General features: G+C 46.5%; 1 protein-coding gene across 1 annotated transcript in view; it reads right to left on the reverse strand.

Annotated features, from left to right (window-relative positions):
* Positions 1-973: 973 nt before the first annotated feature.
* The window catches only part of LOC138552164 (zinc finger protein 268-like), a 90,522-nt gene continuing 77,657 nt past the window's right edge, over positions 974-13,838 (reverse strand). Inside the window, exon 5 of the mRNA XM_069642518.1 lies at positions 974-5,341. Within this exon, the coding sequence (XP_069498619.1) occupies positions 2,789-4,834 (2,046 nt within the window). The 5' untranslated portion in view covers positions 4,835-5,341 and the 3' untranslated portion in view covers positions 974-2,788. The remainder of the gene's footprint in view (positions 5,342-13,838) is intronic.

Below are 13,838 nucleotides of genomic sequence, written 5' to 3' on the forward strand. Positions count from 1 at the left end.
CGCATTTGTCCATTCTCCATCTGGCTTCTAAGTTGTATTTGTTCCTTACTTTAATACCAGTAAAAGGAAATGTTCAGAAAGAAGAGACCTGGATGTTAAATAATGAGTACTTAGTGGTAAAACTATGAAGGCACTTGAAAAACAGGCAAAGAATTGTATAATGTATCCTGGAGCGCACTAGAAGCCAATGCAAAGATTGTCATAGAGGTGTAATAGAGTCACATTTTGTCAAATAAAATGCTAAATGAACTGCAGCATTCTAAAGCCAGTGAAAACAATCTAGCTAATGTGTGCATGTATTTGAATTTGCAAAGCCCAAATCAAGGCCCAAAGGCATCTAGGCCCTAGAAAGGAAGCAAATTGAAACAAAAAGGATTTAAGGGACTTACAAAAAGCAAGGTGATCAGTGATCACACGGTTCCATATTGGGTGAGCCGAAACCAATAAAGAACATCTGCCTGCATGCATTTTGCAGAATCGAGGAATCTTCAACAAACTTTGAGAAGCTGAGTGCAACGCTCTGGTGGGAATATAGCGGGCCAGTTTTGTCTTGGAGAAAAGTAGCTCCCATCCGATGAACAGCGCGATGTGTAACACAAAGAATCTTAAACTTGACACAGCATTTGACAGGGAGTCAAAGAAGCTGATGTAGCAGAGGGGAAGCATGTGGGCTCTTTTTTCTCCAGATTGTTTTATTGATATTTCCTTCCCCCAGCTGAAGATGGAGATAGTGCTGTGTGCCACCTGCTGTGTGCCACCTGCTGTGTGCCACCTGCTGTACCAGCCAACGCAGCTCATACAAAAATGATGGTAAGAAAGATAAAAAGTTGACAATCGCATGCATTTTAACATAACACTGGAATCAAGATGGTCACTCCACTTATTAAAACAAAGGAATTGCCTCTGGTCCAGCAAGCAGTTTACACCAAAGTGAAGCCAGCACACAGAACGATTTAACATACAAAGGAAGGGATTATTAACAATGTACTTTTTTAATTGTAACACATAATGACACAACGGTTAAATCTCAATATTCTTCTAACCAGCATTTCATTCAGTTTATGAACTGAGCTGGGTAAAGTTTACACTCGACCTGTCAGCTTATCCAGGATCATTTTCATTTGGTAAACATTTGTTTGTGTCCATTATTCCTTCCTGGAATTTAGATAGAACAGTCATGATATGATTATGCTTAAAACTGATTTTATGCAAAAATGTACATTTAATTTTCAGATTAACATGAGTTGTATTGCCTCGCTGCTCAGTGTATATTATAAATTCAATTTGCCCTTTCTTCTCTATTCTACTCTATTCACAAAGGTCCCTTTTTAACATAAATGTCCATATTATTTAATAAAATGGGATGGACGCTAGAATGCAGGTTCAAAGCCCTGCGCAAGCGAAGAGATTCAAGCTGCAAAAACCGTACTAGAATGTAAAACGCGCTGGTAGCTTGTGGTTGGCACGACAGAATGCGTATGCATTTGTGTAGTTAGATTGTACATATATTAGAAGAATACAGAAGTAGCAACACAGAAAGAGCAACAAAAGACGTGTTGAGGATTCCGAGGTTTAACTAAGGTGCAGATGTACGCCGGATAGATAGTTAACCAACCTATGGGTGGTTCACAAATTAGGTGTTAGAAGGACAGCGAAGGTGACATGGTAGAGAGCTGGGCTGTAGGCCCAGGGAGCCGGAGTTCTGCCATTTTGTAGGCTGAAAGTCTAATACATGGAAGGGTTTTTGTAAAGTGTAAAGTACAGGTCCTGGCTGGGAATCCCAGCAGCGCTCATTCAGTCCCAGAGCAAGCTCTCCCTCCCCCCTTGGTCCAAGCGCAAAGTTATGCAGTCAAGAACACAGGTAATAGCCTGGCGCGATAGTAGCCTTAGTTCCTGATGCAAGGCCCAAATGGCTGGGAATGGAATGCAGGAGTGGAAGAAGGGAAGAGGGAGGTGCTGTTTAAAGGCCCAATTCACAAAACCAGGGCACAAAGGCCTGCAGGCTGAAGGCCAGCAGGGAGATTTAAAGCAGCCCTGCCTCCACCCCTGGTGTGGTCAACCCCACTGAACTAGACAGCTGCTTTAACAATACAAAATAAATACATGAAATTCAGACTACAACACAGTGCTCTAAGCATGTCACAGGAAGGCACCTGGGTTCGCAAGGAGGTAAGGGCTGGGCCTGCCAGGGGAAGAACATGATTTGGGATGGGAAGAGCCAAAGTACAATGCCAATATCTCTGTGCGAAGGTCGGAACTCAATTAGTGGACACCTCAGTGTCTGGTATTAGATGATCCATTGTTTGACTTCAGTAGGGATGATCTAGCTCTCCTCTACTTTGATCACGCAGGGTCGGAGGGGTGCATAGCATGTGTCAGGATAGTGGAGTGAAATATATCATTGATGAATAGAAACTGAAGTGACCAATGAAAAGATCAGTTTCGATGGTGACGCTATACAATGTCACGCGTATATGTGTTTGTACTTAGATATCAAGCGGCCCACTGAAGCTTGTTCCACATTATTTACACCAATACCTTTCCTCACCTGTATGTGTCCTTTGACAGTCTGGTGGTAAGCTTTACCTTCTTAGCAAATCCTTTTCCACATTCAATGCACTGATATGGTTTTGCCCCTGTATGTGTTCTCAGGTGGAGAGTACACTTTCCTTTCTCAGGAAACCCTTTCCCACATTCAGTGCACTCATCGGATTTCTCACCTGTATGTGTTCTCAGGTGGTAAGTAAGCTGTCCCTTCCTAGCAAACCCTTTCCCACATTCAGTGCATTCATAAGGTTTCCCACCTGTATGTGTTCTCTGGTGGTAAGCTGTTCCTTCTTAGCAAATCCTTTTCCACGTTCACTGCATTATATGGTTTCTCACCTGTATGTGTTCTCTGGTGGTAAGTAAGCTGTCCCTTCCGAGCAAACCCTTTCCCACATTCAATGCACTGATATGGTTTTTCACCTGTATGTGTCCTCAGGTGGAGAGTAAGCTTTCCCTTCTCAGGAAACCGTTTACCACATTCAGTGCACTCATGAGGTTTCTCACCTGTATGTGTTCTCAGGTGGAGGGTAAGATGTCCCTTCTGAGCAAAACATTTACCACATTCAGTGCACTCATGAGGTTTCTCACCTGTATGTGTCCTCAGGTGGAGAGTAAGCTTTCCCTTCTCAGAAAAACATTTACCACATTCAGTGCACTTATGAGGTTTCTCACCTGTATGTGCACTCTGGTGGTAAATAAGAAGTCTCTTCTGAGCAAACTGTTTCCCACATTCCATGCACTGATAAGGTTTCTCACCTGTATGTGTTCGCAGGTGGAGAGTAAGCTTTCCCTTCTCAGAAAACCATTTACCACATTCAGTGCACTTATGAGGTTTCTCCCCTGTATGTGTTCTCAGGTGGAGAGTAAGCTTTCCCTTCTCAGAAAACCATTTACCACATTCAGTGCACTTATGAGGTTTCTCGCCTGTATGTATTCTTAGGTGGAGAGTAAGATGCCCCTTCTGAGTGAATCCTTTCCCACATTCAGTGCACTGATAAGGTTTCTCACCTGAATGTGTTATCAGGTGGTAAATAAGATGTCCCTTCCGAGCAAACCTTTTCCCACATTCCATGCACTGATAATGTTTCTCACCGGAATGTGTTCTCAGGTGGAGAGTAAGGTTTCCCTTCTCAGAAAACCATTTACCACATGCAGTGCACTCATGAGGTTTCTCACCTGTATGTGTTCTCAGGTGTAGAGTAAGCTTGCCCTTCTCAGAAAACCATTTGCCACATTCAGTGCACACGTGGGATTTCACCCCTGTATGTGTTTTCTGGTGGCGAATAAAGTTTCCCTTCAAAAAGAAGGTCTTCCCACATTCACTACAAACATGAGGTTTCTTACCTGTATGTGAGAACTGATGGTAAATAAGACCTGCCTCGTGACTGAACCTTTTCCCACATTCAATGCATGCATGATGTTTCTCACCTGTATGTGTTCTCAGGTGCAGAGTAAGCTGTCCCTTCTGAGCAAATCCTTTCCCACATTCAGTGCACTGACAAGGTTTCTCACCTGTATGTGTTCTGAGGTGGAGAGTAAGCTGTCCCTTCTCAGAAAACCATTTATCACATTCTGTGCACTGATAAGGTTTCTCACCAGTATGTGTTCTCAGGTGTAGGGTAAGCTGTCCCTTCTGAGCAAATCCTTTCCCACATTCAGTGCACTGATAAGGTTTCTCACCTGTATGTGTTCTTAGGTGGAGAGTAAGCTTTCCCTTCTCAGAAAACCCTTTCCCACATTCAGTGCATTCATGAGGTCTCTCACCTGTATGTATTCTCTGGTGGTAAATAAGATGTCCCTGCTTAGCAAATCCTTTTCCACATTCAGTGCACTCATGAGGTTTCTCACCTGTATGAGATCTCTGGTGGTAAATAAGATGTCCCTTTTGAGCAAACCCTTTCCCACATTCAGTGCACGGATAAAGTTTCTCACCTGTATGCGTTCTATGGTGGCGAGTAAGAGATTCTTTCCGACCAAACCGTTTCCCACATTCAGTGCACTGATAAGGTTTCACACCAGTATGTGTTCTCTGGTGACAAGTAAGAGATTCTTTCCGACCAAACCCTTTCCCACATTCAGTGCACTTGTGAGGTTTATCTCCTGTATGTGTCCTCTGGCGGCAGTTAGGAATGTCATGCACATGGAGTCTATTCCCAAATTCAGAGCACAGATGAGGTTTAGTAGATAGCACCGCTGTCCTCATTCTGTTCATTGGTCGGGTATCGCGCCAGTGTATGTTGTGAGGAGCTTCATCAGAGGACTGTTTCCACTGAAGTATTTCCCCCATTCAGACCGCAGGTGAGATTTCTCATGCGAGGTCACTTCTGGTGACAGGAATATGTTTGTGACTGAAGCTTTTAAAATATTTAGGGCATGGATAATATTTGTCAATTCACATTTACAAGTGTTTAAAACAATAATGTAAACAAACAACCCTTACATTCGATATTTATGTAAAATAGCACTTTCATGTGTTCTCTCTGGACTAATAGGCAAAGGGGGCTTTCTTACTGCACATCAAGCACTGTTGCTACCATTTGTCTCTAATGCTAGATATGTATTGTAGCACTGTGCTGCTGGATGCTACGATAAATGTGTTGAATGGATGAAACCCAGCATGTATTCTATAGGTTTCTCAATCCAAGTTCCTGTATAATTTCAAACAACAACAGGACCACACACATGTATACTTCTAAGATGTTAGGAAACTCCACTGTGTATCAATGAAGCTTTGGACTTCATTATCCAGAGAATTAACCAGTCAGCGTTGTTGCTTTTCTGGGACATCAGTCACCTATTGAAATTAAAGGAGAAGCACTTTATTAGTTTCAACATGTTCACAATCGAAGGCATTACATGTAACAGGCACACTGTGAGTAATAGTGATTTATTTAATGTATTTAATTGTTCATTTATACCACTTAATACCAGTGTTGTGGTTTCTAAGCACGGGATCAGGATTCAAACCTGTGTGGCGCTGTGTTGTCTTGCTTCCAAGACACACACATTGCCCCTGGGCTATCCTTCCTCACCAGTGCATGATTTATTTACTCACATAGTAACTAATAAGACTTTGACGCGCCATCTATTGGGGAAAGACATCCAGTGGCTTTCAGATGATAACATATAATGTGATATAGAAGAAACAGTGAGATGTATTTTTATTTAGAATCATTTAGTATCCAAGAGCATGAGGAAAAACAAATGAGACCCAGTGGGTGAACAAAACATTTCCTGTGTATAATTTAATCATCAAGGCCAGGCATGTACGCTGTACTATTTTACTTCTATGATAAGAATTAAACTAGGGCATGATAACTCCCCATTTTCATGCACAAACGATAAAGGCAGGTGTTTGACACTCAGTGAGCAGCTTGGTCATCAATCGTACACATCGTTTGACCAGTCTGTTATGTTATCAGTGATGACATAATTACCTCTGGCCCAAACACAAATATATTGGACACATCATTATTGAAAAAGTGAGTACTGAATTGAGACTAAAAGAAAAAACACTGATCTTTCCCAAAGTGAAAATGGCACAGTCCATGCTGCCACTACATTCAAGCATGGAATCTAAACCAAAATAAACTCCAAACACATTATACTTCCCTAGGATTGACAGAAATAACAAACTTGTGTGAGAGACCAACAGAATGACATTTCTGGCAATGAGGCAGAGTGTTGGAGGAACGTCACTCAACTCCCAACTATCGTCCCATTTGCGCCATCCTTATTACTTTTACAAATTATCAGTTGCTATGCACTAAAGTTAATGGACCAAATAGATACCACTCGTAATGCCCTGTTGAAAATATCATTGGGTAATTTTTAAGAGGGGAGGCACTCAGCTGTATTGTTAGGAAGCATGTGTAAGATACTTCAGGAAGCGGGGCTCAGCTGTATTGTTAGGGAACATGTGTAAGATCCTTTAGGAGGGGGGCACTCAGCTGTATTGTAAGGGGGCATGTGTAAGATCCTTCAGGAGGGGGGCACTCAGCAGCATTGTTAGTGAGCATGTGTAAGATCCTTCAGGAGGGGGGCACTCAGCTGTATTGTAAGGGAGTATGTGTAAAATCCTTCAGGGGGGATCAGCTGTATTGTTAGGGAGCATGGTTAAGATCACGCAGGAGGTGGGGAGCACTGAGCTGTATTGTTAGGGAGCATGTGTAAGATCCTTCAGGAGGGGGGCACTCCGCTGTATTGTTAGGAAGCATGTGTAAGATATTTCAGGAGGTGGGCACTCAGCTGTATTGTTAGGGAGTACGAGTAAGATCCTTCATGGGGGGGCACTCAGCTGTATTGTTAGGGAGCATGTGTAAGATCCTTCAGGAGGTGGGGGCACTCAGCGGTATTGTTAGGGTGCATGTGTTAGATCCTTCAGGAGGGGGCACTAAGCTGTATTGTTAGGGAGCATGTGTAAGATCCTTCAGGAAGGGGCACTCAGCTGTATTGTTAGGTAGCATTGTAAGATCCTTCAGGAAGGGGGGCTCAGCTGTATTGTTAGGGAGCATGTGTAAGATCCTTCAGGAGGGGGCACTCAGCTGTATTGTTAGGGAGCATGTGTAAGATTCTTCAGGAGGGGGCACTCAGCTGTATTGTTAGGTAGCATGTGTAAGATCCTTCAGGAGGGGGTGCTCAGCTGTATTATTAGGGAGCATGTGTAAGATCCTTCAGAAAGGGGGGCTCAGCTGTATTGTTAGGGAGCATGTGTAAGATCCTTCAGGAAGGGGGGCTCAGCTGTATTGTTAGGGAGCATGTGTAAGATCCTTCAGGAGGGGGGCACTCCGCTGTATTGTTAGATAGCATGTGTAAGATTCTTCAGGAGGGGGGACTCAGCTGTATTGTTAGGGAGCATGTGTTAGATCCTTCAGGAGGGGGCACTCAGTTGTATTGTTAGGGAGCATGTGTAAGATCCTTCAGGAGGGGGGCACTCAGCTGTATTGTTAGGGAGCATGTGTTAGATCCTTCAGGAGGGGGCACTCAGCTGTAATGTTAGGGAGCATGTGTAAGATCCTTCAGGAGGGGGGCACTCCGTTGTATTGTTAGATAGCATGTGTAAGATTCTTCAGGAGGGGGGACTCAGCTGTATTGTTAGGGAGCATGTGTTAGATCCTTCAGGAGGGGGCACTCAGCTGTATTTTTTAGGGAGCATGTGTAAGATCCTTCAGGAGGGGAGCACTCCGCTGTATTGTTAAATAGCATGTGTAAGATTCTTCAGGTGGGGGGACTCAGCTGTATTGTTAGGGAACATGTGTTAGATCCTTCAGGAGGGGGCACTCAGCTGTATTGTTAGGGAGCATGTGTATGATCCTTCAGGAGGGGGGCACTCAGCTGTATTGTTAGGGAGCATGTGTAAGATCCTTCAGGAGGGGGACTCAGCGGTATTGTTAGGGAGCATGTGTAAATTCCTTCAAGAGGGGGCACTCAGCTGTGTTGTTAGGGAGCATGTGTAAGATCCTTCAGGAGGGGTGGCACTCAGCTGTATTGTTAGGGAGCATGTGTAAGATCCTTCAGGAGGGGGCACTCCCCTGTATTGTTAGATAGTATGTGTAAGATTCTTCAGGAGGGGGGACTCAGCTGTATTGTTAGGGAGCATGTGTAAGATCCTTCAGGAGGGGGGCACTCAGCTGTATTGTTAGGGAGCATGTGTAAGATCCTTCAGGAGGGGGCACTCCGCTGTATTGTTAGATAGTATGTGTAAGATTCTTCAGGAGGGGGGACTCAGCTGTATTGTTAGGGAGCATGTGTAAGATCCTTCAGGAGGGGGGCACTCAGCTGTATTGTTAGGGAGCATGTGTAAGATCCTTCAGGAGGGGGACTCAGCGGTATTGTTAGGGAGCATGTGTAAAATCCTTCAGGAGGGAGGGGCACTCAGCTGTATTGTTAGGGAGCATGTGTAAGATCCTTCAGCAGGGGGGCACACAGTTGTATTGTTAGGGAGCATGTGTAAGATCCTTCATAAAGGGGCACTCAGCTGTATTGTTAGGGAGCATGTGTAAGATCCTTCAGGAGGGGGCACTCCGCTGTATTGTTAGATAGTATGTGTAAGATTCTTCAGGAGGGGGGACTCAGCTGTATTGTTAGGGAGCATGTGTAAGATCCTTCAGGAGGGGGGCACTCAGCTGTATTGTTAGGGAGCATGTGTAAGATCCTTCAGGAGGGGGACTCAGCGGTATTGTTAGGGAGCATGTGTAAAATCCTTCAGGAGGGAGGGGCACTCAGCTGTATTGTTAGGGAGCATGTGTAAGATCCTTCAGCAGGGGGGCACACAGTTGTATTGTTAGGGAGCATGTGTAAGATCCTTCATAAAGGGGCACTCAGCTGTATTGTTAGGGAGCATGTGTAAGATCCTTCAGGGGGGCACTCAACTGTATTGTTAGGGAGCATATGTAAGATCCTTCATGGGGGGCTCAGCTGTATTGTTAGGGAGCATGTGTTAAATCCTTCAGGAGGGGGTACTCAGCTGTATTGTTAGGGAGCATGTGTAAGATACTTCAGGGGGGGCTCAGATGTATTGTTAGGGAGCATGTGTAAGATCCTTCAGGGGGGGACTCAGCTGCATTGTTAGTGAACATGTATAAGATCCTTCAGGAGGGGGGCACTCAGCTGTATTGTTAGGGAGCATGTGTAAGATCCTTCAGGAGGGGGGAGTCAGCTGTATTGTTAGGGAGCATGTATAAGATCCTTCAGGAGGGGGGCACTCAGCTGTATTGTTAGGGAGCATGTGTAAAATCCTTCAGGAGGGGGTGCACTCAGCTGTATTGTTAGGGAGCATGTGTAAGATCCTGCAGGAGGGGGCACTCAGTTGTATTGTTAGGGAGCATGTGTAAGATCCTTCAGGAGGGGGCACACAGCTGTATTGTTAGGGAGCATGTGTAAGATCCTTCAGGAGGGGGCACTCAGCTGTATTGTTAGGGAGCATGTGTAAGATCCTTCAGGGGGTCACTCAACTGTATTGTTAGGGAGCATATGTAAGATCCTTCAGGGGGGCACTCAGCTGTATTGTTGGGGAGCGTGTGTAAGATCCTTCAGGAGGGGGTACTCAGCGGTATTGTTGGGGAGCGTGTGTAATATCCTTCAGGAGGGGGGCCCTCAGCTATATTGTTAGGGAGCATGTGTAAGATCCTTCATTGGGGGGCACTCAGCTGTATTGTTAGGGAGCATGTGTAGGATCCTTCAGGAGGGGGTACTCAGCGGTATTGTTGGGGAGCGTGTGTAAGATCCTTCAGGAGGGGGGCACTCAGCTGTATTGTTAGGGAGCATGTGTAGGATCCTTCAGGAGGGGGTACTCAGCGGTATTGTTGGGGAGCATGTGTAGGATCCTTCAGGAGGGGGGCACTCAGCTGTATTGTTAGGGAGCATGTGTAGGATCCTTCAGGAGGGGGTACTCAGCGGTATTGTTGGGGAGCGTGTGTAAGATCCTTCAGGAGGGGGGCACTCAGCTGTATTTTTAGGGAGCATGTGTAGGATCCTTCAGGAGGGGGGCACTCAGCGGTATTGTTGGGGAGCATGTGTAGGATCCTTCGGGGGGGGGCACTCAGCTGTATTGTTAGGGAGCATGTGTAGGATCCTTCAGGAGGGATACTAAGCGGTATTGTTGGGGAGCATGTGTAAGATCCTTCAGGAGGGGGGCACTCAGCTGTATTGTTAGGGAGCATGTGTAGGATCCTTCAGGAGGGGGTACTCAGCGGTATTGTTGGGGAGCGTGTGTAAGATCCTTCAGGAGGGGGGCACTCAGCTGTATTGTTAGGGAGCATGTGTAAGATACTTCAGGAAGCGGGGCTCAGCTGTATTGTTAGGGAACATGTGTAAGATCCTTTAGGAGGGGGGCACTCAGCTGTATTGTAAGGGGGCATGTGTAAGATCCTTCAGGAGGGGGGCACTCAGCAGCATTGTTAGTGAGCATGTGTAAGATCCTTCAGGAGGGGGGCACTCAGCTGTATTGTAAGGGGGCATGTGTAAGATCCTTCAGGTGGGGGCACTCAGCTGTATTGTTAGGGAGTATGTGTAAAATCCTTCAGGGGGGCTCAGCTGTATTGTTAGGGAGCATGGTTAAGATCACGCAGGAGGTGGGGAGCACTGAGCTGTATTGTTAGGGAGCATGTGTAAGATCCTTCAGGAGGGGGGCACTCCGCTGTATTGTTAGGAAGCATGTGTAAGATACTTCAGGAGGTGGGCACTCAGCTGTATTGTTAGGGAGTACGAGTAAGATCCTTCATGGGGGGGCACTCAGCTGTATTGTTAGGGAGCATGTGTAAGATCCTTCAGGAGGTGGGGGCACTCAGCGGTATTGTTAGGGTGCATGTGTTAGATCCTTCAAGAGGGGGCACTAAGCTGTATTGTTAGGGAGCATGTGTAAGATCCTTCAGGAAGGGGCACTCAGCTGTATTGTTAGGTAGCATGTGTAAGATCCTTCAGGAAGGGGGGCTAAGCTGTATTGTTAGGGAGCATGTGTAAGATCCTTCAGGAGGGGGCACTCAGCTGTATTGTTAGGGAGCATGTGTAAGATTCTTCAGGAGGGGGCACTCAGCTGTATTGTTAGGTAGCATGTGTAAGATCCTTCAGGAGGGGGTGCTCAGCTGTATTATTAGGGAGCATGTGTAAGATCCTTCAGAAAGGGGGGCTCAGCTGTATTGTTAGGGAGCATGTGTAAGATCCTTCAGGAAGGGGGGCTCAGCTGTATTGTTAGGGAGCATGTGTAAGATCCTTCAGGAGGGGGGCACTCCGCTGTATTGTTAGATAGCATGTGTAAGATTCTTCAGGAGGGGGGACTCAGCTGTATTGTTAGGGAGCATGTGTTAGATCCTTCAGGAGGGGGCACTCAGTTGTATTGTTAGGGAGCATGTGTAAGATCCTTCAGGAGGGGGGCACTCAGCTGTATTGTTAGGGAGCATGTGTTAGATCCTTCAGGAGGGGGCACTCAGCTGTAATGTTAGGGAGCATGTGTAAGATCCTTCAGGAGGGGGGCACTCCGTTGTATTGTTAGATAGCATGTGTAAGATTCTTCAGGAGGGGGGACTCAGCTGTATTGTTAGGGAGCATGTGTTAGATCCTTCAGGAGGGGGCACTCAGCTGTATTTTTTAGGGAGCATGTGTAAGATCCTTCAGGAGGGGAGCACTCCGCTGTATTGTTAAATAGCATGTGTAAGATTCTTCAGGTGGGGGGACTCAGCTGTATTGTTAGGGAACATGTGTTAGATCCTTCAGGAGGGGGCACTCAGCTGTATTGTTAGGGAGCATGTGTATGATCCTTCAGGAGGGGGGCACTCAGCTGTATTGTTAGGGAGCATGTGTAAGATCCTTCAGGAGGGGGACTCAGCGGTATTGTTAGGGAGCATGTGTAAATTCCTTCAAGAGGGGGCACTCAGCTGTGTTGTTAGGGAGCATGTGTAAGATCCTTCAGGAGGGGTGGCACTCAGCTGTATTGTTAGGGAGCATGTGTAAGATCCTTCAGGAGGGGGCACTCCCCTGTATTGTTAGATAGTATGTGTAAGATTCTTCAGGAGGGGGGACTCAGCTGTATTGTTAGGGAGCATGTGTAAGATCCTTCAGGAGGGGGGCACTCAGCTGTATTGTTAGGGAGCATGTGTAAGATCCTTCAGGAGGGGGCACTCCGCTGTATTGTTAGATAGTATGTGTAAGATTCTTCAGGAGGGGGGACTCAGCTGTATTGTTAGGGAGCATGTGTAAGATCCTTCAGGAGGGGGGCACTCAGCTGTATTGTTAGGGAGCATGTGTAAGATCCTTCAGGAGGGGGACTCAGCGGTATTGTTAGGGAGCATGTGTAAAATCCTTCAGGAGGGAGGGGCACTCAGCTGTATTGTTAGGGAGCATGTGTAAGATCCTTCAGCAGGGGGGCACACAGTTGTATTGTTAGGGAGCATGTGTAAGATCCTTCATAAAGTGGCACTCAGCTGTATTGTTAGGGAGCATGTGTAAGATCCTTCAGGGGGGCACTCAACTGTATTGTTAGGGAGCATATGTAAGATCCTTCATGGGGGGCTCAGCTGTATTGTTAGGGAGCATGTGTTAAATCTTTCAGGAGGGGGTACTCAGCTGTATTGTTAGGGAGCATGTGTAAGATACTTCAGGGGGGGCTCAGATGTATTGTTAGGGAGCATGTGTAAGATCCTTCAGGGGGGGACTCAGCTGCATTGTTAGTGAACATGTATAAGATCCTTCAGGAGGGGGGCACTCAGCTGTATTGTTAGGGAGCATGTGTAAGATCCTTCAGGAGGGGGGAGTCAGCTGTATTGTTAGGGAGCATGTATAAGATCCTTCAGGAGGGGGGCACTCAGCTGTATTGTTAGGGAGCATGTGTAAAATCCTTCAGGAGGGGGTGCACTCAGCTGTATTGTTAGGGAGCATGTGTAAGATCCTGCAGGAGGGGGCACTCAGTTGTATTGTTAGGGAGCATGTGTAAGATCCTTCAGGAGGGGGCACACAGCTGTATTGTTAGGGAGCATGTGTAAGATCCTTCAGGAGGGGGCACTCAGCTGTATTGTTAGGGAGCATGTGTAAGATCCTTCAGGGGGTCACTCAACTGTATTGTTAGGGAGCATATGTAAGATCCTTCAGGGGGGCACTCAGCTGTATTGTTGGGGAGCGTGTGTAAGATCCTTCAGGAGGGGGTACTCAGCGGTATTGTTGGGGAGCGTGTGTAATATCCTTCAGGAGGGGGGCCCTCAGCTATATTGTTAGGGAGCATGTGTAAGATCCTTCATGGGGGGGGCACTCAGCTGTATTGTTAGGGAGCATGTGTAGGATCCTTCAGGAGGGGGTACTCAGCGGTATTGTTGGGGAGCGTGTGTAAGATCCTTCAGGAGGGGGGCACTCAGCTGTATTGTTAGGGAGCATGTGTAGGATCCTTCAGGAGGGGGTACTCAGCGGTATTGTTGGGGAGCATGTGTAGGATCCTTCAGGAGGGGGGCACTCAGCTGTATTGTTAGGGAGCATGTGTAGGATCCTTCAGGAGGGGGTACTCAGCGGTATTGTTGGGGAGCGTGTGTAAGATCCTTCAGGAGGGGGGCACTCAGCTGTATTTTTAGGGAGCATGTGTAGGATCCTTCAGGAGGGGGGCACTCAGCGGTATTGTTGGGGAGCATGTGTAGGATCCTTCGGGGGGGGCACTCAGCTGTATTGTTAGGGAGCATGTGTAGGATCCTTCAGGAGGGATACTAAGCGGTATTGTTGGGGAGCATGTGTAAGATCCTTCAGGAGGGGGGCACTCAGCTGTATTGTTAGGGAGCATGTGTAGGATCCTTCAGGAGGGGGTACTCAGCGGTATT

This window comes from Ambystoma mexicanum, chromosome 1q (assembly GCF_040938575.1).
Source record: "Ambystoma mexicanum isolate Mex_15411 chromosome 1q, UKY_AmexF1_1, whole genome shotgun sequence".
Taxonomy (NCBI): Eukaryota; Metazoa; Chordata; class Amphibia; order Caudata; family Ambystomatidae; genus Ambystoma; species Ambystoma mexicanum.